This window comes from Sturnus vulgaris, chromosome 15 (genome assembly GCF_052056855.1).
Source record: "Sturnus vulgaris isolate bStuVul1 chromosome 15, bStuVul1.hap1, whole genome shotgun sequence".
NCBI classification, from domain to species: Eukaryota; Metazoa; Chordata; class Aves; order Passeriformes; family Sturnidae; genus Sturnus; species Sturnus vulgaris.
The window spans coordinates 19,646,507-19,671,208 of NC_142257.1; the positions used below are offsets into that span (position 1 = coordinate 19,646,507).

At 49.2% G+C, this 24,702-nt stretch overlaps 1 protein-coding gene across 1 annotated transcript; it reads right to left on the minus strand.

Moving 5' to 3' along the window:
* Window positions 1–332: 332 nt before the first annotated feature.
* Window positions 333–11,377, minus strand: NPM1 (nucleophosmin 1). Its single transcript, XM_088173984.1, has 11 exons — window positions 11,260–11,377; window positions 10,475–10,554; window positions 8,364–8,483; window positions 7,546–7,639; window positions 6,858–6,961; window positions 6,350–6,411; window positions 5,847–5,901; window positions 4,712–4,801; window positions 3,840–3,941; window positions 1,627–1,701; window positions 333–681 (listed from the first exon to the last, which is right to left on the minus strand). The coding sequence occupies exons 1-11, from the start codon at window positions 11,321–11,323 to the stop codon at window positions 643–645; spliced, it is 885 nt and encodes a 294-aa protein (XP_088030110.1). The 5' UTR covers window positions 11,324–11,377; the 3' UTR covers window positions 333–642.
* Window positions 11,378–24,702: the final 13,325 nt, after the last annotated feature.

The window sequence follows — 24,702 nt, forward strand, 5'->3', positions numbered from 1 at the left end:
ACCATAAACCAAAGAGCAGTGAAGCAGGTCAGGAACCAAGATGCAGGAAGGGCTGGTTTAGGCAATTATAGAATTAGTGGTCACTTCCAGACAAGAATAAAAAGCCCTGCTTGCCACTGCAGCCTTCTCACCAATCGTGTGCTCAGCAGCTCCAAAGCTCGAGGAACTGGAGTTGTTTTGGTTTTGAAGCAACACACGAGGATCGTTTGTGTGTACCTGGTAAAGAGCAGCAGCTGAAATACTCAAAGGTGGCTCCTCAGAGAACTCTAAAGCCCCATCATCCCAGGGCTCAGTATGCAGACTCCCCTCATTCATAAAAAAAGAAACAATAGTACTTTATTAAAATACTAAATTTTATTTTTTCCACATACATTTAGTCTCCCCACCGTTTCCATTTGTCTGACCACCACCATGCCTTATCAAAACATTCCATACATACTTAAAATGAAGCTGAGGGTGGAGTCCCATCTTTAAAAACTAAACAGGCATTTTGGACAACACATTCTTGGCAAGGTAATCTGGATGACATTTATCAGACACAGGAGGGAAAGCTCTTTCAGCATTTGTAAAAAGAACAGCCAAATAATGGTTACAGAAATAAGACTGCAGAATTTAACGAACTGTTAAAACTGTTTTCTTTTCTTACAGACTCTGTCTCCACTGCCAGAGAGCTTGAATGACCTGGAAGTGCACAGAAAAAGTTAGAAACTGAAATCCATTCTTAAAAATTATTTTTAGTTTACTATGCCCACTTATTTCATAAAACACTGACATTAAATTATAACTGAAGTACATTCCTTTCAGAGGAAATCAAGTTGAAAGCTTGACACTGGGTGCTTCTGCTAGAGACTGTTATTCACACTAGGTCACAAGAGTTAGAATTCAGGGAAGGTGAGGGAGAGGATGGGTGTGGACCAGAGAGGCAAACATTGGCTCAACTCTGGCTACCCTGGCCAGTGCCACAGCAGCTGAGGTTGCCTTTCAGCATTCCTTCAGGAACAGCCATTTGTCCATGAAAGTTTGCTCTGAAACACTGAGGGAAGCAGGCAAGCACAAGCAATTCTGGCACTGCAGAAAAATTAACCTGAAGGAATTCTGATAGGGAAACTTGAGAGACATTTTCAGCTTGGTCTGTGTTAAGTAATAACTAATTCAAATTTGCTTCCTGGTACCACCTTTTGGCTTGTGCTCTTTCAAGAGCTCAGTTGATTCTGGGAGAGAATGTAGCAAGAATTCCACAATCTCCATCAGAAAACAGCTCCCCCTCCCAGACACCCTCCCCAACAACACCAGACTGGCCTAGGTGGCCAAACCCAGCAGCAAGGGAAACCACAGCTCATTTCCTTAGCCAATATGGTGCCAAAAGGAAAATTCTGTGGGTTTAGTAAGCAAGAGATAATTTACCAACCATATAAAAGCTGGAAAAATGTAATAAAATATTAGCTTTCCTATCTTAGCCAACTAAACCCTTAAAACCATTCCCATATATTTAATCTGAAGTATTGTTTGTGGTTTGTAACTCCCTGAAACAGTCCAAAGCTTATAAAGATTAAGAAGTGGAAAAGAATCCCTAAGTCAGGTTATAAAAGTTTTTGGACTTTATCAAGCTCTGAGGAATTCTGTTACCTTCTGGTCCTCTGTCCTGAAGCAGTTCTTAACGTAGTTGGCAAATTTGGGCTCCAGCTTAGGAAGGGTAGTCCCCTATTTGGAAAAAAAGGCAAGATTTAGGGTCTCCAGGTCATTTAATAAATAAATAAATATTCCAAGAAATAACCTATGAAGCTGAAACCCTTTGCAACACATGTGGAATTTGAACTCACCTTGCAACTTCCCACACTAATCTGTTTTAAAGCATTTTAGAAAGTTTGTTTTTCTACCATGCCCAGGTGTTTCTCCCAGAAGTGGCTACACACTGAATTGCTGTGCAGGACTCTGCTGATGCTGAAGAGCACAACAGCATTCACCACTTCAATCACCTTGTTTGTACTCCACAGCCCCGTGCTGCTCAGGTAAACTGGAATTAATCCCATATTTATGGACTCTTACTAGAGCACACAAGCACAGACCAGCCTTCACAGGAGGTTTTCAGCTTCAGCTCTCTAAAGAAAACATGAACTGACCCCCCACCTATCCTTTAAAACTAATTCACTACTCGTTAATACACTGCTTCTATTAATTTGAAGAACTGTTCTAGAAACATTTCCCTGTAATCCCTGGAATTATCTTTGCACATGCCCAAATGTACAAGGCAGCTTCAGTCAGTAATTCATAAATACAGGTTTACCATCTTGTCTCCTTGTATCTCCAGGGAAAATAATACAGCATGCTCTTTTAGGAGACACTGATTTCCTTTCATACGTCCCAAGGGAAATAGTGTCCAGTTTCTCAGGTCAATCAGTTGAAATATCCCATGTCAATTAGGCCAGCACACTGAGCTGCTGCTTAACAGCACACGACAGCCAATTTCTGCTCAAAGGAAGCAGCAACACGAGCAATATTTCAAACTGCAATACTGCAACCAAAAAGCCTGGATTTGGCCACTCTTTTACCTCATGCTTCTCTCTTAGGTTCCTGACACCTACTTTAGAGTTCTGCTCTAAATCTAGTGAGGGATTTAGAAGCTGTCACTTGCTGGCTGGCAGCTGGAGTCGTGTGCACACTGAAGGCAGACACCCCTTCCCTTGCCGAGGGATGCTCCAGCACCACCCTGATAAAACAGGACATTAAGCTCCCTGCCACGGTGCTTAGACAGCATTTCCCAGCAGAAACACTCTTCAGCATTAGGCAATGCATTTTAAAGCTTTTTGCCAGTGGTCTGCTCTGCAGGGACTGTGTGCTGTGAGCAGCTCAGGCACTTGTGCTCCCCCTGATCTCAGCTCCTGTGAGTGATTCCCAACACCAGAGCAGCACCCAGGGATCTGTGACCCCCAGGATGGGCCCATCCATCCTGCCAGGCTCACAGTCCAGGGCTGTGCATCTCCACCCTGCTCACAGCCTGCCACTGCTCACTCTGCATCCACCCTGGATTTAAACACTTCTGGTCTCCATCTGCATTCCTGGAGCAAAGCAGCCTCAAAACACCAATGATCTAAGCAGAAGATGATCCTAATTCTTTAGGTCACCTTTGCTGTTGTATGGGGTTTAAAAGTGTATTATACTGAATTAAAAATCCCATCAGCAAACCAACAATGCTTCCCAGCACTCACATCAGCACCTGTGAACCAGCCCAGCCCAGCCCCTGCTGCCACATCACCTCAACCCTGGAGTTCTCAGGAGGAAAACAATCACCTGCTACACCCAACCAGCCTAGCACTGCATTTTCTATTTTAATTTAAATAGCAGCTAGGAATACTGACAGTGTGAGCACCAAGTGCTGGTCCAAACTGGAACAACCAGATCAAGTGACTGCCCTGAACCTTCCAAGGGTGAAGCACCCACTGAGGGGACACTCAGCCCCAGGTCCCTCCAGAAGGCAAATCCTTCCAGGTCTGGCTGTGCATTAAGTCTATCCCCTATCTCCCTCTTCTGGAGGTTACTGAGCCTTACAAGACACAGGACACTGCTTCAAGGCCACGGCATTCCAAGCATGTCAGGAACTTCACTTTACTTTAGTAACATCAGGTGTAGATGCACTATTTAAGTCATCTTTACAATAAGTATCACTGAAGAGTTTCTGTGATTTTTGTTTGCTTCTTTTCCTCAAATTTCTCTGAGCTCCAACAGCAGCTCACACTGATAGTAAGGGCACAGCAATCAGCATCATAACCATTTCTTAAACCAATTCTTCTCACTGTGAAGTGTAAAAGTAAGGCTGAGAAACATCATTTTCAAAAACTCACCTTATCCACAGATGCTTGCATTTTTGCTTTGATCTCATCTAACGACAGAGGGACTTTTGGTGTTTTTGGAGTTAGAGTTTTATCCTTCTTGGAATCTGGAGTCTGAAAAGGATTCATTTCATTAGTAACTTGCACACAAAGCTACAGAGAATACAAGATAAATTTTATAAAACTAGCCATCACACATAGTCCATATAGTTTTCAGAAAGCCACAAAACCTAAATTCATGCTTCCCACACAATTTTCAAGTCTGGAGTGATTATAGTTAGCATGGCTGGTATCTTATGCTTCTGGGCAGGTGCCTCCACAGCTCTTTGAATAGAAATGAAACCGAAATTAGCCAAAACATGTAGTGATTCAGAGTTCACATCTGGCACATCTGCAGTGCTGCTCAGGTGTGTCCTGCCCTGCAGCCCATGCTCAGTTCTGTCTGCACCTTCCCGGCACCATGTCTGGGCAGGTGCAAGGGGAAGCTGCTCAAGCATCAGGACACAATTAACAGCACTGACAAGGGAAGTGCCAGTCCTGCACTGGGGCATTGCCACCAGAGCCCCCAGTGCAAGCACACCTGGCAGCCACCCTCCTGTACAAGGTGCTGCACAAAAACAACAGATTTAGTGCTTCAAAGCAAAGAATTGCCAATATTCCCGAGGGACAGTGTCTGACTGCAGATCCTGACTGCTGGAGGTACACATTGATCACTGAAGAGTTTCACAGAGAACACGAAGCAGTGAACAGGATTGGCACCATGTTTCATATTAAGACTTAAAAACCTAATTTGAATGTTAGTATGCTGTTTGAAGTTACCATTAGCAAGCAAACTCGGTTCCCCACTAAATAAACCTTTGTTTCACTCAGCTGTTTTCACTCACTTTTGATTTAGATGCTGGTGTGGATGGCTTAGAGTCTTTTCCATTCTGCTTTGCTTTCTGCATATTTTTACCTGCAACCTCACGAACAGGCTGAAAAGCAAGCACACGAGTTACTTTGTCAAATGAACTACAATTAACTCCAGACAGCAAGCTCCAGGAACCCCAAGGAAAAGCTCTTGGTGCAGCACAGTAACACACCCAAGAACAAGCTCTGTTGTGATACCATACAACGATGTGTGACTCCACTGTACCCTCCTCGAATAGATCACCTTTCCTTTTATATCAGCATGCAGTCTCTGGGGACACACACTGCTTTAACACTAATTCCTGGTGCCACTGCAGTTCCATGACCTCATTCAGTGCTGGCTTTTTTCTGGAACACAACCATTACCTCATTTAGTGTTTCATCCAGAAATATTGTCTGGGATGAGCACAGAAGATGGTACCACACACATCTCAAAGATATGGAGTATAAAACTCCTTTATAAATCTAGGGGCCACTTTGTTCAGTCACCCTAGATCATTTCTCAGATAGGAATCTGCAGTTCAGACTGGCTTTACCAGGCCACTGTGCACCATCACCTATGGAGATTCAGTAGGGACAGAGCAGCACATGGGGAAGTCAAACATTCAATATCTGTTTCTAAACAGTAACTATGAACATAAAAATCCAAGCCAAGTACTCAATTGTGAGAAGAAACAAACACCTCCCTGTGCCCTGCCCTGAGCACACCAGCAGATGGCCCTGCTGGATCAGCACCTCCCAGCCTGCAGCCAACCCTTCCAGGGCACACATTTCTTTATTTATTTATTGTTTATTTATGGCCTTCTGCATCTCAACTCGCTGAAAGGTGCTTTCACAGCATGCAGGACTGGAGCAGGATTTCCCAGGCTGAGAGCTGCACCCCTGTGCTCTAAGACCCAGTCACCCCTTTGCAGCCAAGGAAACAAAACATGGCCTGCATGGATGCACATTCACAATCAAGTGTTCTCACCCCCATTACAATTTCTTTACACAGACTGAGCTAAACCTAACACATCCCCTGTTCACACATTCCAGAGAACTGTGCTCCAACTCCTTGAGTTAAGGGACTACCTGTCCAATTACTCTTGTATCACAGTATTAGCCACTTACTTTCTTTATTGGTGCTTTAATTTCTTCCTCATCATCCTCTAAGTCATCCTCATCACTACAATCAGAAAGGAAGTCACTCACCATAACTCAAGATTCACATTAGGAATTGATCTTCCCCCTCCCTCCCAATAAAGTGTTTTATTTATGAAGGAAGAAGCAATCTTTCCAATTTTACTTTATACCTTAACACAGGGCTAAGTGCCAGGGCAAGCACTACCTTTAAAAAGCAGTTAAATGCATTCCCTCCCTTTCAATAGTGAAGGGATATATCCTAGAGACTTCCACTATTACAATTAGAAGTTAATGAGTAACAGGAAGCCCATTATGACATATCTAAAGAACATTAATTTAGATAGCATTGTAGAGATAAACAAGGCAAGGATGCTTTCTCCTTGGCCAAGATACAGGAGCTTTTTCATTTAGCATCCAGTTATGCCACACAATTCATGTTCTGAAAGTCAGCCCTGCATTTTAAAATGCATTATCAAAACACGAATACATACTCATCATCATCATCCTCATCTTCATCGTCGTCATCATCCTCCTCTGCCAATTTTGGTTTTTTCTTTAAAAAAGAAAGTGTGTTAAGTGCTGACACCATTTTGTGGTAGTAAAGTGCAACTGCTATCCAAAACAACTGTGGGTTAAGTACAAGGCCATTTTCCATCAGTTCAGCTAAACCCATCAGTTACAGCTGCCAAGTCCAAAGCTCCTGACAAGTTCCCTGCGTGTGCTCTGAGCACAGGATCCTTTCCTCTGCAGTAGAGCACTTTAATCAGCACTGACACTCCTGCAGTACACTGATGTATATATCAGAGCCTGCAGTTACTGCAGGGCAGAATTCCCACAGAAATAGCCATTATGTTACCCCTCCAGCAAAACTTTGGGGCCCTTCTGTAATCTAGTACAAAATTATTCTTCTCCACTTACAACAACAAGGCATCTAAGTGCTTCCTCCTAGCACCAAGCTAGCAGGAAATGCTGTGAACAAAGTGACTGCAATCCATGTACCTGTGGTGTTTTAGCACCTCCTCCACTTGCTGGCCTCTTTGCTGAAGCATTAACGATTTTTGTATCCTCTTCCTCCTCATCTGATTCTGGTTCTTCTTCTAATGCTGATAAAGCAAAGGCAAAGTGTAAAAACCTCACCTTGTTTAACAACATAAAGCAAGACTGTCAGTAAGAAACAAAGAGCATCACCCACAACTGGGCAGGTCTGGCGTGGCTGAGGTGCTGAACTGACAGCAGGAAGCTTCCCACCAGTGACCTAAGCACTGCCTAGGAGGTTTTGCAGCTGACTGAAGCAGATACTACGGCAGGGAAATCCAAAGCAGGTGAACAGCCACCTCACACACTGCTTGGAACACTCCTCACACACAACAGACCACAGAAAGCCAAAAGTAACATTTTCTCCATTCCTAATGAGACACATTCGAAAACTGGTAGAGAGAAAAGACAATTCTCCAAAAGAGAAGGCTACTCCTGGGTTAGCTTAGTTTAAAATCCGAACTATTTTATGGGCAGTCTGCTCCCACTCAGCTGATAAGCAGAAAGTCTCCAGTGGGACACCAACACCCACTTCTAAGGGGAGAAATTCTGGCATTCAGAGGGTCAGTGCCAGCCCTGCTGAGGCACAGCTGCACATCCCTGAGCTGTGCCAGGACCTGTGCCAGGACACAGCAGCAGCAGCCATACATACCCACGAGGTGCTGGCCACTGACATACACGGGCCCTGAGCCACACTTCAACCTCAGCACCACCGGGGGCGTGATCTCAAAGCCGCCCAATGAAACCTGTGGGACAAAGCAGAGGGGTTCAGTCCAACATTCCAGGCTCAGTGCACTCAACACACACTCCCCAAGTGGAAACCAGCAGCTGGAGACTCCATGGCCAACACAGTTACTCCCAGTTCCCATTCAACAGAGTATTCTGCAAGTGCTGAAAGTCAGCTCGGGGTCAGTAAGGCACCACCGAGGGTTCACTACACTCTGCTTTAAACCAGTTCCAGCACACCAAGGCCAGACCAGCACACGTTTGTTCCTACCCCACTCGGCAGCAATGTCATTTTGAACATTATCCATCCCACCTGCCCCAGCACTGTGCAGTTACTTGTACACCATCAGCAAGGAGTCTACACTCCAGACAGCAGAACTGACAACAGAATTGCCTAAGAGCCTGGGACCTGCAGGAAAAACTAATTGTTCTCATCCCAGGTTTAAAGAAAGCAACATAATCTCAAGATGCATCTGCTTGCATGTGTCTAGACTTGTATATACACAGATTCCATGCATAATTATTACCACTTAAAAATGTGTAATTTGAACAGGCCAGGTATCTTCAGGTGACTCAGGTAACTCTACTAGGCACAGAAAAGCTGTTTGTATTTACTGCCAGTGCAGCAGACACTTCTCTGAACACACTGGCCATTTTCACTAGAACTCAGCTGACTCAAGCCATTTCTAGCTTCTGCCACTAGAGACCAAACTTTCAGTAGATTTTCCAGGTCTGTGCACTTACTGTAGGCTGCACTGACATTTTCAGAGATGCCAGTACTACTTTAGTAGGGTTGCCTTCATAGTCCAGTGCTTCTGCTTCTACAACGTGTAACTCGTCTTTGGCTCCAGCTCCTAAAGTAACCTGTGAAGTCAAGAACAGGGCACAGTCTTGAGCATCTTCCCAAATATTTTAAAATCTTTGAAATGCCGTTCACTGTTCTGCATCAATTAATACTGAAATTTGCATTTCTGACTAGGATCAGACTCCACCCCAAGCCTTTTCCACAACACAAACTTCCAGTGTGCACCTCCAGGCGTGTTTGGATGACAGGGACATCAGGTCACTTGCTGCTGGATCACTGCACTCAAAAGAGGCAGTGGCAAGTTCAGACAGCTCTGCAGCTGGCCCAGGGAAAGAATACAAACACATCACCCCTCTACAGAGCCACAGCCTATAGCCTTCCCCTTCCTGCCACATTTCATCTGCCAATTGCTTCCCTTTACCACACTGAGCACCTTGTGCTTGACATTCACTGAGGGCTCAAGGCTAACAGCAGCAGTTGAATACTGTGATTTATGCACATGCCTTTTGCTGGAATTCACCATGAGAACTGCTGTCCCAAGGCATTTCTAAAGCAAAGTGCCTGGAACCCTTACTGTGAGTAAGAGTCAGGCACTCCTGAAGAGTCAAAACTCATAGCTGCAAGGAGACAAGTGAGTGACAGGCAGTGGCCAGGCCTGAAATTCCAGTTCACTGAGCCCTGGGCCTCTCAGACAGAACTACCTGCAGAAGCTGTGAAAAGCTTGTACTACAACTACTCCCAACACAGTGCACAAGGCTCTGTGATCCCTTTTCTAAAGCCCAGACTCAGAAATCTTTCCAACCCCCACAGGAGATGTGGGTGTGAACACTTCAGGCACAGGCAAACAAGTTGCCATTCTATAAGAAAAATAAATAAATAGAAAATAACTTTGTGTAAAACAATACAAGTATCACTAATTTTATCTGCATAACAAACATTCAGATACAAGAACTCTGCACGTGAACTTGCTCTACACATTATTGTTAGAGTTGTCCATCATAAAAAATTGTAATAAAGAACAAATTCATTGAATTCATTGTCAAGTCCAGGCTGCACTTCTTTGTAATACAGAAGGATGAAAAACACACATAACTAACACACAAGCGTTTCCAGTAACACCATGAAGTGTTTGGAGACCATTATTATGCAAGTGACCTCCAGGAAGCAATTCTGCTGCAGGAATTAGTCCAGAGTTTTAAGACTCTCTTGCTTCCAGGTATCCAAGCATCTCCTTGCATTTTAATAAACACAGCAATAATCAGCAGAGATGCTACAGCTCTTCAGTCTCTTGTCTGTTAAGATGGGGCCTGTCATTGTTCTGCTACCCAAAAAACCATGGTCAGTCCAGAACAAAAGCCTTGAAGTATTGTGTCTGACTTGTGTGGCACCAAAGCTCCAAGGACTCATCCAAGAACTCCCCAGGAGTCTGTAAGATGAATTAGCTGAAAGAAGAATGGGGTTTTCCAGTTATATCCTTGAGGAGGGCAAACCAAGGACAATCAATAAAAACATAAACCTTCTGCCTTCTTATTTGGATTTACTTATTATCTGCTTCTGGGAAAGAAAAAGAACTGGAGTTATGCTTGGGAACACACTGAAATGGCTTTCAAAATCAAGCTTCTAGCAGTCTACAAGACTGTGCCTATGCATGAGTCTTACACATCTATCCTTTCCCCTCTGCTCCTGCAGCACTTGCACTATTTACTTTAGGGATGCCCGAGTGTATAATGTGGCATTTAATTTCATTTAGCATACGTTCAACAGCCCACTGTAAATTCATTTTTAACTTTTTTCAGTCTTGCATTTGCTTGCTGTCAACAATGAAACATCAGTGGAGAAACTTTTTCAATACAGAAAATACCTGAAATTACGGAATATGTTCTACTGTCAATAAGAAGTGGTTAACAGATTTACATAATAATTATCACTATAATTATGATTAGAGAAACAGAAAATAGAGAAATAGACAGCGCGTTAAAAAACTCACGTCTAGCATCATAGCACCCCACTATACTCAAAATGCAAAGTGTAAAAACCAAATACTACTTGCCGTTCTCAGGGACAACTGATGTTCATTTTCTTCATCATCTACTTTAAACTGAAACTCCTTATCCGCTTTAAGCTCGCAGCCTGAAAGAAAACAATTTAATTATAAGCCTACTATTTTATTTAACACGCAAGTATTTGCTAAGCAGTTATTACGCAGCCTGCTGCTCCCAGGCCTGGTGCCGCAGAGAACCAGCGGCACTCCGGAGCGAACACGTGGGCTGAGGAAAACCCCAGCGAGCGCGGCCTGCGGCTCCGGGCGGCCGCTCCGTGACAGCATCCCCGCCCGGAGCGGTGCCCGGGCCCGATGGGCGCTCCGTGCCCGCCCGGTGTGTGCGGCCGGGCCTGCCCCGGGCCGCCGGGAGCGCGCTGTGCTCCACGTGCTCCGCCCGCGGCCGCGCTGTGCTCCACGTGCTCCGCGGCTCTGCCGGCACGCCGCGTCCTTAGAACGGCCGGAGGCAGCGAACAAAGCGCGGAGCAAAGCGCGGAGCAAAGCCCGGAACAAAGCGGGACGGGCCCGGCCACGTGTGGGGAGCGCGCCACGTGCGGAACGCGCGGGAACGAAGGCGGCGCGCCCCGGCCCCGGCATAGCGGCCCCGGCCCCGCCACAGCGCCCCCTCCCCTTCCCGTTCCCTTTTCCCTTTCTCTTTCCTTTCCCCCGCGCGCGGAGCCGCGGCGCTCGGCCGGCACAGGCCGCGGCCCCGCACGGCGCTCGGCCCCGGGGCCTGCGGGGGCCACGGCGCCAGCGGGGCCCCGGGAGGGCGCGGCCTCGGGCGCGGCAAGCGTTACCGAAGAGGAAGGTCTGGGGGCGCAGGGGGCCCATGCTCTCCATGTCCATGGCGCTGTCCTCCATCGCGGGGCCGGGGCGCGACTGAGCAGGGGTGCGGAGCTGCGGGCGGACGCGCACTAAAGGAAGCCGCGTGCCCGCCCCCTCGCTGATATAGCCTCGCGTTCTCGCGAGAGCCGCGCGCCGGGCCCGCCCCTCGGCCCCCGCGCCGCCCCTGCGCACGCGCGCACGCGGACCGTGGTGGTCGCGGGCGGGGCCGGGCGGGCCGCCAGGGGGCGTCGTGGGACAGGGGCCGTGTGAGGGGCCCGGGCCCCACCGGCTCCGGCCCGGGGCTGCGGGGATGGAGCCGGGATGGAGAGGGGGTGGAGCCGGGATGGAGCCGGGGATGGAGCACGGATGGAGCCGGGATGGAGCCGGGATGGAGCAGGGATGGAGCAGGGGATGGAGCGGGGATGGAGCCGGGGATGGAGCCGGGGATGGAGCGGGGATGGAGCGGGGATGGAGCCGGGGATGGAGCACGGATGGAGCCGGGCATGGAGCGGGGATGGAGCCGGGTCCGCGGGGAGTGCAGCGTTCCACCCAGGGCTGCCCCACACGTGGGCACAGCGACGGGGGCGCAGCTGCAGCTCCAGGCCTGGCACAGGGCTCGCACCCTCAGCCTGGCACAGGGCTGGCACCCCCAGCCCGAGTAGCTCCCCTGGCCGCAGAGTTCAAGGTGCCAGTTCCCTGCTGCAGTGGAACGTGCTCTCCTCACTCTGTGCCCGGAGCTGGTTGCTGCTGTCATCTTTGACTAAAATAATACATTAAAATAATAAAAATGAAAGCAGCCCCTTTGCTGTGCATTGCCTCTTAGGATGAGCTCCCATCCCGAGCTACTGCTCCCTGTCCAGGGCAGGGACATCACCGCTGTGGGTGCTTCCTTTCCAGCTGCTGTGTGATGGGAGCAAACCGCTTTGAATGTCAATTAGCACATGGGGAAATCTGTCACAACAAAATTAGAAGTCGCAGGGTTATTTTGTATGTACAGCTACCAGTCCTGGAAAGACTTGTTTGCCTCAGCAGTGGGAGCCCAGCAGTGGCCCTGGGCTGGCCACCATCCACACATTCCAGGCCATCGTGTCCAGGGGCTGATCTGCACGAGTCAGGTCCCTTGTGTGCTATCTCACACTTACCTGAATGCTTATCTGCAAAAATAAAAGTATATAGGCTCTCGGTGCTCTTATCTCTGCACTGATTTGTAATGTGTAACCTGTAGTCGTGTTAGCTTTGTTCACATTCATAAAGGAACAACAGTAAATGATGCTGCTGAAAATTACACAAACTGAAGTGAAAAATAACTGACACTGTGGGGAAATGAAACTTACCTGTCAAAGATTCCCCTTCCTCACTCTTCCATGAAGTTGCCCCCTTTGCAAACAGCAAATCCACAGGATGCACATGCAGCTTAGTTTTGGGTGCAAAGTCTCCTATTTGACAAATACAATTCACTTTTCCAAATCAGAGATTAGCTGAGCGATGGTGTCACCATTAACATGAGGGCACGTTGTCCACTGAGGTGTTGCATTGCCACATTTACTGACTAAAATTCAGTAACAGTTAAATTGCGTGTGAGAACAGGAATAAATCAGAGTGCAGCTCAGCATACGAGTGAGGACAGATATTCTGTGACTCTGCGATTTACTCCCCTTAAAATCTCACAAGGAACCAGAGAACAAAGTGTTCTTTGAAATAAACAAGTGTTTATTTCGTTTTCTAAGGTTTGGTTTGATTAATTTCTTATTGCCTTTACAAAGTAGTTGCTGCTGAGGGTGGGCACTGTGGAGAAGATGCACGCAGGGATGTGTGGAGCAGCAGAGGCAGAAATGCCACCAAGTGCAGTGGCTGGTGTCCCTGGCAGCACTAACTCAGCAGACAGCTGAGCCTTAAGAGCTGTGCAGATGCAGGGAGACATTTGTTTGGCTTGGCTTGAAAATGGGAACTACCCTCAACATTTCAGGTGAGGTTATGGCAGGACCCAGGTGTCAGGCTGGAGCTGGAAGGTGAATCCTCCCCAGAAGCAGTGGAAAGGAGTGAGTTGCACTTAGCTGGTGTGATGCCAACAGGAGGGCATGGCTGCTGCTCAAACCCACCCCAAAGGCTGTCCCCAGGGCATCCTGCAGCCCAGCACCCTGTGAGTTTGCAGCTCCCAAACTGCAGCTCCAGGAGTGCACCCCGCTCTGCTGAAGGCAACAGTGCAACCACAGCATGTCCTCCTTTTAATACAATTACAGACTTCCATTACAGAGGAAATAAATGTGGGAGGAAACAAAGGACAGACACAGAGAAGCAAAGCAGGGGTAGGAAGTAGGAGATATATGCTTACTGTGTCTCGTTTGGCTCCATGGGGCTTTAGGAGGGCTGTCATATATCATGACATTTATTATTTCTGCCATAGTGCTAGGACAAGGAGTCCATTACAATATCGATCATTTCACTTTGCTCTGTGCTGGGTAATACTCAGCATAGCAGAAAGGGCTTACAAGTGATTTACAAACAGCTGTACAGGGACAGCTAGGGCAAAATCGGAGTTTCCCTTAATGGAATTCTCTTTTTAGTGAGCTTTTACAAAACTTAGGAAATTGTATTTTAAGCATGGTTAAAACCACAGCACAGTTGTAGTCAAGCAATCAGAAGCTATGGAGACAGTAAAGATTTCCTATGCAATCTTAATTTACACGCTGACATAATGAAATAATCTTCAGCTGCCCTGTCCCATGGCTGTCATGTAACCTCTGCACCAGGCTCCTCCTCCCGTCACTAGTCAACACTGAACTTAGGGCCAAAACCTTAACTGGCATCAAAACACCCTTCTTGATCTCAAGAAGAGATCACTTGTACAGCAGAAACCCCAAATATTTCCCTTTAGCCTGAAGTAAGAGTCTATTGCCCTCCCAGAGAGGGCAGGTGTGAGCTGTCCCCATCCCCAGGGACTGGGGTGGCAGCAGGAGCAGTGTGGGGCACTGGGGTGGCAGCAGGAGCAGTGTGGGGCACTGGGGTGCCAGCAGGGACAGAGCCACCCTGCTGGGAGCCAGCTGAACACCCTGGACCTGCGAGAGCTGCATCTGCTGGGGCTGCTTTGAGAAGATTTGGCCTCGCATTTGGAATTTCCCTTCACCTCCAGGCTGGTTTGCAGCCAGGATGGGGGGGCTGCGATGGAGGGACCATCCTTCCCTGATTGTCTTCTTCCTCACCCACAGTCTGCTCTTGGCTGCTGACCCTGCTCTAAGAGGCACTGGAAGTTTTCTTTGTCTTCCCTCTTCCTGCAGTGCCTGTTCCATCCCCAGCTTTGCCTGCAGCACGTTATTCATGCAGGGCAGCATCAGAAGGTCCTTGAGCACCAAGGAATGCTGCACAAGGGGGCAGAGGGAGCTGCTGGCACAGCTTCTGCTTATGGCACCACAAGCTGGGGCTGCTCCCTCTCTTCTATGGTTTTGTACAGAGCTTTCAGGGGATCCTTCTCCTATTAGGGCCCAATTTCAGACATGCAAGTGTAAAAGGCAGGAATGACAGATGAGCCAGGATGTCCTCAGGGGAGGCACTCGGGTGTCACAGTGATGATAAGAAGTAAGGTTACACAGATAGATTACAGGTGTCAGTGTCACAGCAGTAAAAACTGAGATAGGCTGAAATTTCTCTCTTTTTTCCTTCTTTATATTTTTTGTCTTTTTATTTTCCTTTAAATATTCAGTGCAAAACAGCCTCTGGGTCCTGGCCATGACCCTTCCTGGCTACTGCAAAAATCCCCCTTGTCCTGACAGAAACTGGGAGAAAAGCCAGGACACTTCAAAGCTTTCTGTGCCCTGCAGGTGCCAAAGGCGAGGCCAGGTGCCAGCAGAAGGAGCAGGAGGAGTTTGGAGTGGGTGGGGCTGGCAGGGGAGAGCTCAGCCGTGCGTGCCTGCACCGAGCTCCTCTGCACTGCTGTGTGTGTGGAACCCCGGGAGCTCCATCCCAAAATGTTCTGCATCACTGCTGGGGTGCCCGAGCTCTGCTGAGCACCCACAGCTGCCAGGCCACGGGGATGGGGACAAACCTGGGACTGCACAGCAAAGCAGCCTGTTCTGGGGGCACTTCTCACATCTCCTGCAGCCCAATCTGAAATGGGGCTGTCCCGTGCCCATGGCTCCTGCAGGGTCTGCAGAGCACACAGAAGGCTTTGGGGTGGGGAACAGCACCACCGTGTCCAGTCCCTGATTTTCCTGGGTTTGTTTTACTCCATTTCCACAGCTTCACTGCCAGAGCCTGAGGGCAGCTCCACTCGGTGTTTAACACGCAGGGTGCTGGTAGCCAACCCTAACTTCGCACAGATGCTCTGGCTACAAGTCCGGGGAAAATGTTCCCATTGCAAGGTCGACAGCACCATCTAGTGATCCCAGATCAGCTTCCTCCACGGCTGCCTGCCTTCTCCCAAGCTTCATCCGTGCCCCAGGTGTCCCAGGTGAGGTCTGTGTGTCTGCACCTTCCTACCACACCCTGCTGCTACGGGGGTGCTCACCGGGAGTTCTTGCACAGGGAGGCTGATTGCCCTTGGCCACAGTCACAGACCTCAGAGCTGCGATGATCCAAACTAAATCCCAGGCCAGAAAACTTGGCAGAGCCGTGTTCCAGACCCCATTTGGCTCAGTGAGAATCTTACCTGCCCCCTTGGGGAAAATAATCCCTCTCATCCTTGCCCTGGCTCTCTGCTGTGTTTGGCCTCAGCCAGTGTGCTGTGTAAGGACCTCCTGCACTCCACTCTGAGGTGCTTTTGTCCCCAGGGTCCCACGGGCATGCACAGCTCATAACACAGGTGTCAGGAGAGTCAAAAGCTTGGCCAGCACCATTTCTGATCTCCCAGCTTAGGGCACAGGCAGACAGACACTGCACACCTCCAAAACACCGTGGGCTTTTCCTTTTCCCCAGCACACCCCCTGCAACAAACCCTACAGAAAAACCCCTGCTGGATCCTCAGACAAACCTGGCGAGGTTGATGTGTTGCTGTCATCCCAGCTCCTGCACTGCTGCATTTCACCCTCTCCACAGGAGGCTCTGGGGCCTGTGGTGGACAGGAAGGCAGAGGGTGTCATGTTTATCACGTAGATGGCAGTGTCATGTTGATGGCAGTGTCATTTTGTGCCTCTACCCTTCCCAGCCAGGACAATGTGCAAATTTTACTTCTCTCAGTGCCTTGGCTCTTCGTCAGGGCAAATCCACAGCAAATCCACAGGATTTTTGCAGGCTCAGGGTGCTGCAGGGGAGGAAAGAGAAGGACACCAAGTTTCTTGCTAAGGAATTTTGATGCATCAAGCACCTCCTCCATCCACAAGGTCATGGCCAGGAAAACCGAACTCTGTGGCAAGCTCTTGTACCTCCACTTGATGGCCAGGCTGAAAGAGTTCCCTGTTCCCAGCTTGTGCTAGAGGGCACTCCTGGAAACCAGGATCTGAAACCTCGTGGTTATACACGAGTCTGGATCACAGCTCTCAAATTTGCAGAGACAAACATGGGAAAGATCTTTCAAAACCACTCGAAAGCCATGCAGAGCATGATGTACATTTAAAGCCATACACGTTAATCAATTTATTTCCTGGATTTTCCTGATCTTATCTAATGTGAGAAACAGGACTAAAACACTCTGCAGGCTGGGTTGAATGTGTCCAGCTGGGGCAGCAGGATGGGGTTTTGCCATCACAGCAGCATTCCAGGGTTCTGGCTCCTGCACAAAAAACACCCACAAATCACTTGATATGATTTATGTATTTCAATGTGTATATATGTGTGCTTATAGGCTTTTGGACAAGGATATTTACTGAACAAATGAACATTTATCACATTTCCAAATGACAGTTTTGAAAATCTTACAGATGAAACAATGGGCTCTGGTTGGCTTTCTGGTCACAAATGTGAGTTTAGAGATGTAATGCACAGCTCTGTGATCTGTGTGAAGCACTGCAAAGGTCAAAAATCAGATTGAATGGTAGGAATCTCTGGGAGATAAACAGCAAATATCATTAGGTCAGTGTATGAGTGTGGGGTACGACCACATCTTGGCTATTGTATGCAGCAACAGTCATGTTGGGGAAAAAAAAAGACAAAATAAAGGGTTATTCAATAACATGAAGCATGGAGAACAAGGAACAACTGCCTGGTGTCTCCCCTAATACAAGAAATAGAGGACATAAAATGAAACTTGTAGGTGGTGGATTAAATATAAAGAAAAATAAAGAGGCAAATCCTCAGCCAACCCATAGCAGAGTGTGAAAGACGGTCCGTGTGTCCGGAGCTGTTCCCTGGGTCCGGTCCGTGTGTCCGGGTCAGTCCCGGGTCCGGTCCGTGTGCCCTCCGGGGCTGTTCCCGGGTCCGGTCCGTGTGTGCGGGGCTGTCCCGGGTCCGGTCCGTGTGTCCGGGTCAGTCCCGGGTCCGGTCCCTGGGTCCGGGTCAATCCGGGCCGGGCCGGGGCTGTGGCGCTGTCCGGACACCAGAGGGCGCTCAGGAAACGCAGATGGGGCCGGGAGAGACGGGAGGGAGAGAGGGGAGAGAAACTGGGGAGAGAAATTGGGGAGAGAGAAATTGGGGAGAGAGAAACTGGGAGAGAAACTGGGGAGAGAAACTGGGAGAGAGAAACTGGGGAGAGAAATTGGGGAGAGAGAAATTGGGGAGAGAGAAATTGGGGAGAGAGAAATTGGGGAGAAACTGGGGAGAGAGAAATTGGGGAGAGACAAACTGGGAGAGAAACTGGGGAGAGAAATTGGGGGGAGAGAAATTGGGGAGAGAAATTGGGGAGAAACTGGGGAGAGAGAAACTGGGAGAGAGAAATTGGGGAGAGAGAAACTGGGGAGAGAGAAACTGGGAGAGAAACTGGGGAGAGAGCAACTGGGGAGAGAAACTGGGAGAGAGAAACTGGGGAGAGAAACTGGAGAGAGAAATTGGGGAGAGAAACTGGGGAGAGAAATTGGGGAGAAACTGGGGAGAGAGAAACTGGGAGAGAGAAATTGGGGAGAGAGAAACTGGGGAGAGAGAAACTGGGAGAGAAACTGGGGAGAGGGGACAGCACCTGGGGAGAGACAGAACCTGAGGAGGGAGAGAACCTGGGGAGGGAACCTGGGGACAGAGGACAGCACCTGGAGAGAGAACCTGGGGACAGCACCTGGACACTGCACCTGAACCTTATCCCCATGGGACCGTGACCCCCAAGCACTGAGCCCTGGAGAAACAGAACCCTGTGCTAACAAAACATTGCTGGAGTGTTGAACTCGCCCTCAGTCCTTGCAGTGCTCAGGTTTTGGCAGGATTTATCTTGCTTTTATGAAGGTGGAACTTAGCAGCAACTGTGCTGCAGTTGGCCTGTTGTAATCAACATTAAATTTGGCCTTTTGAGTGTCTTAAGCTGTTACAGATTACTCTTATTTTCTGCAAAAACCAAACTCCCAGTGCTATCATCTATCCTGAGAATCTATGAACCAGGCAGGGAGCACCAGGAAATTCCTTGGTAAAATCCCTTCTCTCCAAGCATGCCTGAATAAATAAATAAATAAATAATTGGCCACGATTGCAGGACTGCAGCAGCCAGACCCTCACGGGGGGTCTCACTGCAAGGCAGCAACAACAAATGCACGCAGGAGCAGAGGAGTTCTGCAAAGCCTCTGCTTCCAGCCCTGGAAACACTTCCTGGGGCACACAGCACTGCCACCCTCGGCTCTGCCAGCTGATTCTCCTCCCATCATGAGCACAGTGCCTCACTGTCTCCAGCGTTGGTGTTTAAGGTGATTTTCTGCTTGCACACAATGACTGAGCCAGGGAACAGCAAACCCAGAATGGAGGAGGTCTGGGTGAGAAAGCCAGAAAGGGTTAAAGCTGCAGCAAAGTGCAGGGCTGCCCAGAGGGCTGGGGTGAGCCCTGGAGCAGGTCAGATCCTGCAGCTTTCCTGGGAAAGGGAATCCTGGAGCTGGAGGGATCTCTCGGTGTCATTGTGAGGATCCCAGCTCAATAGCAGACAGGCAGATAATAGCATTTGAACACTATCTGCTTCAATTCAATTGTATGGATTTATTGCCTGTCCAATGAAGCCATCAAGTGTACAAAATGGTTAATCTTATTTTTTTTTCCCTGCTGTCTGTTCAGAGGAGCGAAGTTGTAAACACTGATCCATGCAAGGAAGGTGACAGGGGAGATACATTGAACTTTTTTCAAGGCAAATGCTGATTTGTGTCTGTGCAAAGAGAATCCAATTTTAGCACAGGGCAAAGGAAGGACACAAGCCCTTCCCACCCCAGCCTCCAGCGGGGAGCTGCTCCACCTGAGGGGACCGAGCCACGTCCCTGGATGCCCACGCTGACCCAAACACGCCCAGCGTGGCCGGAGTGACCCCAGGCTCGCCCGGGGGCTCTGGGGCTGCCTCCCTCCTTCCATTCCCGCAGAGCTGCAGATTTCCCTGCTCGCAGCCTTCCCCGGCTCAGGGAGGCAAACAATAGCCCAGGCCAGGCGAGCAGAGCCACGTCAGGCAGGACATTGGTGCTGTTTGAGCACAGCGCTGCAGAACAGAGAGTGACAGCACAGCCAGGGGGCCTGACGCCCGCCAGAGAAGGAAAATGAGTTCTTTTTTAAAAAGTATTTTCTTTCAAAGTGTACATTTGCAATTAAAGGCTGAGTATACTCTATATTTTATTAATGATGTGGGACAGCGAGGCATTTTAAGGCTCTTCTGTTTTGATGATTTTTTTTTTTTTGGAGGAGGGGAAGGAATTGAAATGGAAAACGTAACACTTATGATTTCAAAAATTTGGCTTATATTTTAGGTTCTGGTAACATGCAATTACAGGCACTTAGAAAGAATTCCCTTTTTTATACTATGCCCTAGAGCATAAAATTAAGAGGCCAATTCAGGCTTTGTACTGCTTTCAGAGGCAGTTTGCTGCAGCATAGATCAACATGGAGACTGACTGTCGCCTTTCTATTGAATTAGGTCTATATTTTTGACAAGTATGGCAGCAGTATCATCACTTTAATCACCAACAATCCGTTGTGTCTCTTTATGCTAATAAATAAAACATTCTGTGTTAAATATTTCCCAGTAAGCACTTGAAGACCTGCAATCACCACTCCTCCTATACGTTCCCAAGTAAAATAATATAATGGTAATAAAATCAAATGATGTCTAGGACTTTTATAGACAACTAATAGCAGTTATTGCAAAGTGCACATCAGATACCAATTGAAGGTTACATTTCTCTTTAATATAATATAGCATGCATATTTCACTAACTGTCTCTGTATATCAAATGAATTAAGCTGTAGGATGATATCAGTCAAAAATGGAGTTCTTTAGGAGAGATCTTTAGGCAGCAGAGTTTTACTGGGGCTGTGTGTTAAGAGTGGGAACACTGGCTGCAAAATATGGGGAAATCATCCCATATTATCCCATATTATCCCATATTATCCCATATTATCCCATATTATCCCATATTATCCCAGTGCTCTGCAGCACGGGCTGTGTGTGTGTGTGTGTGTGTGTTCCAGGAGTCTGCCTGCACTCTCCTGGCTCAGCACTTCCCTTGCTCCCAAATCCAGGGGCCCTGGAGCACCCAGATCCTCCTCCCCTCGCTGCTGGGCCACCCCAGGGCTCCTTAAGCCCCGCAGCCCCTCGGCTGCTGGAGCCACTCCACGGCAGCACTGGGAGCACTGGGAGCACTGGGAGCACTGGGAGCACTGGGAGCCCCAGCACAGCTCCAAAAACACACCTTGTCCTCCATCTCCTCCATTTCCCTGGCTTCATTCCCACACTGCACTCTGGAGTCTGGGAGCCTTGGAGTCACCCTAAAGAAACCCTTTGCTAAACTTCAGATCTGCCTGTGGAGAGATGTTCCCCATCCCCATTACTAATATACCTAATACATTCAGGGGCTCCTGCCTCAGTCAACATGAATTGTAAACCATTCCTCTAATCCCCTCAACAATACCCTTCCCCAAACCTTTTTTCTATCTTAATTAGATATTCTATCCCTTTGGTTTAAAATAGTATTTAATTTCACTTAATGATTTCAACAAAAAATATTAGGATTCCCCAAACAGACATGTTCCTTCTGAATTCTCTCATTCTTTTTTCAAAGGGCTTCAGTTTCATCTTTTTTGTTGCTTTGTCAAAACACAGCTAATTGACTGTCCTGAAAGTACAATTTTAGTAATTTCTCTCAATGAGGCATCGCTGCCTCCTCTATTAACACTGCCTAATTGGACTTTGAATCCCCAGCCAGCGACTTCACCCATGCTACAGGCCCGGATCACTGCAACAGTAAATATCAGCATCCCAGTTAAATGTAGGTTGGCTCACATTCCCCCAAAATTGGCTTTCTGCTCCTCTGAGTCCAATCTGATGTAATATTACATTAACCATTTTTTTCTCGGGGAGCTGGAGGGAGGGAGGGAGGGAGGGAGGGAGGGAGGAGAAGCCGCAGCTCAGATCTGCGTTTGTTCTGCTGGGAGAGAGGGAGAGGGAGGGAGAGAGGGATGGAGGGAGAGAGGGATGGAGGGAGAGAGGGATAGAGGGAGCAGTGTGGGATGGAGGGAGCAGAGAGGGATGGAGGGAGCAGTGAGGGATGGAGGGAGCAGAGAGGGATGGAGGGAGATCTGAGGGATGGAGGAAACTCTGTGGGATGGAGGGAGCTCTGTGGAATGGAGGGAGCTCTGCAGCCTCCCAGCCCTCATTCCCTTCTCTCCCAGCAGCTTCAGCTCAGACAGCACAGCAGGCAGGGACACGGCACTGCTGATCCCCACAGCTCCAGGGGGGTTCCTGCCCCCAGTTCTGTCACCCAGGGATGGACCCAGGACAGTTCTGCTGTGGGCTGCCCAAACCATTTCTGTTCTTTGCCCTCCTTCTCCAAATGCAGGCCGGATGGCACGTGGCTTTCAGGCACCGAGGGCTGGCACAGACTGGGGGCTGGGAGGGTGAGTGGCCATGGCTCAGTGCAGCAGCAGCAAACCTCCCCCAGGCTTCATCTGCAGCCACTCTCATTATCTCCGAGCATCTGCCATTAAAATGTAAGATCAGGCCAGCTACAAGTAGGAAACAGAACCAGAACTCCTCATTGATGCCTGTAATAGGCACCAAAGGCGTATAACTCTGCATAATTGCTAATTGTTATTACTGCTGCACTTGGTGCCAGAATTGCCCAGAGAAGCCTCTTGCTCCTTGTCCCCTGTGGGTTTGGGGGAGGCTGAGTGCCACCACGAGCAGTGGCATTGTCCCCAGCAGAGACCCCAAGGCAGGGGTGTCAAACCACCCCAGGAGCCTGCAGAGCCCTGCCAGAAACCCTCAGCACCCACAGCAGCAGCAGCCAAATCCAGGAGGGACAGAGCTCAGTGCGAGTCCAGGTGTGAGACGAGAGCAGGAGAGCACTGCAGGGCCAGGCTCAGACCCAGGCTCAGTCCCAGGCTCAGTCCCAGGCTCAGGCTCAGGCTCAGGCTCAGGCTCAGGCTCAGGCTCAGGCTCAGGCTCAGTCCCAGTCCCAGTCCCAGTCTCAGTCCCAGTCCCAGGCTCAGTCCCAGTCTCAGTCCCAGTCCCAGTCCCAGTCCCAGTCCCAGTCCCAGTCCCAGTCCCAGTCCCAGGCTCAGTCCCAGTCCCAGTCCCAGTCCCAGTCCCAGTCCCAGTCCCAGTCCCAGTCCCAGTCCCAGGCTGGACAAAGCTCTCCCGTTGTGCCACGCTCCGTGCTCAGCTCCTGCTGCCAGACCCTCCGGGGTGTGATGAAGCCACTTGACCTCCTGCTCCCCCATTGTCCGATCTCCAGAGGGGATTTTGGTGCTCCTGGCAGGCAGGCAGGGCTGGGGGCGGGTCTGGCACGGCTGCCAGGGCTGCTCTGCTCACAGCTCTGCAGCAGCACAGCCCAGGAGCACGGAAGGTTCCCTGTTCTGAGACAAGAGTTCCTTACGGTACACGGCACTACCAGATGTTGTTTCCCCTTTGCCACTGCATTCCTGTGCCCCCAGCAGGGTTCAGCCAGGATCTAATTTTGTATTTCTGAGCTGCATTTCCATTGCTGACACTCAGACCACCACCCACCCTGCTCCAGGTGTGAAACCCTCACAGATCTGCCCCAGTCCCATTGCTGCTCTGTGCGTGCACCACTTGCAGATGTTCAGCTGAAAAGTCCCTGTGCTCCCCTGCAGAGACTGCTGCTCCCTGCCCAGTGCCTGCCCTGGGTGCACAAACCTCCAGGCTCTGCTTTGGATTCAGATTTGATCCCAGGTTTGATCCCAGGTTTGGGTACACAAACCTCCAGGCTGTGCTTTGGATCAAGGCTTGACCCCAGGTTTGACCCCAGGTTTGACCCCAGGTTTGCTCCCAGATTTGATCTCAGGTTTGACCCCAGGTTTGATCCCAGGTTTGATCCCAGGACCAGGCTGTGCAGCAGAGCAGGATCCTGCTGTCAGAGATGTTGGGCTCAGCTCTTTCCATATTGCAAGGAAGAAGTCCCCCAGTTAATGTTTCTTGTAAACATGCTACAGATGGAGGTAAAGGCACACAAAATGGAGATGCCAGGCACATTTTTGTGATTTAGAATATGCTACTGGGGGAGAAAAGACATCATTGATAAGACTGACATTAGAGGCAGCCAGTAAAATTAAAACTCCAAGGAATGGCCTGGCTTTTCCTTGTCAGGCAGGCATAGAGATCCCTGCTGAGCACTTCAAGAGACTCATAAATGTTGGGGACAAAACTTCCAAAGAAAGAAGGGAAAGGTTTCTGCTGCCTTCAGTTTTGGCAGGCCAGTTTCAGATGTTTTAAAGGGCCTGGCTTCCATGTGGGTTCTCTTTCTCCTGCCCCAGAAGAGGACCCAGCCCCCAAAGGCATCAGAACACCTGGGTCAGGGCTGGGGCATCTCGTTGTTCTGCTGCCTTCCAGGAGCTCTGCTCTAAAAGATGCTGAAGAAAATCAGTCTCAGAGCCCCACAGTGAGCTTGGAGCTGCATCCAGAACTCAGCAGCACATGTGCACAGGGGGGGTCACAGGTAAAACCAGTCCAAACCCGTCCCTCCTTACATCTGCAGGCTTATGGAGCAGGACTCAGGAGCTCTAAGCTCAGAGGTGCTGGGGGTTTTGTTCCTGGACAAAGCTGCAGTAAGTTCTTGGAGCTCAGAGAAATGCTCTGCTCTATTCTCACTGGCCTCATTCTCTTCTTTCATTTTCATGCAGAGTGCACCTTACCCTGAAAGCACATTTTTCACAACGGTGAACAGCCCATCCTGTGCCTGGATCCTTTATCTCAGGGCAGAGGGGACCCAGCTTTTAAATTCAGTTGTCTTGTCCCCAGTCCTGCTCCAGCAGCCTCCCCCAGCCCGGACAGACAGCCCTGCTCCTGTGCACTGCACACACGTGGATCTAAACGAGCACCTCTCCTCGTGCTGCCACATTTTAGGAAGATGTTTATCTTGTTTATC

Coding starts and splice junctions, on each gene's coding strand:
- NPM1 (XM_088173984.1), bottom strand. CDS start 11,323: ATGGAGGACAGCGCCATGGACATGGAGAGCATGGGCCCCCTGCGCCCC. Junction 3,942..4,711: donor CACCAGCATCTAAATCAAAA/GTGAGTGAAAAC, acceptor AATCCTTTTCAG/ACTCCAGATTCCAAGAAGGA. Junction 682..1,626: donor TCAGGACAGAGGACCAGAAG/GTAACAGAATTC, acceptor GTGCACTTCCAG/GTCATTCAAGCTCTCTGGCA.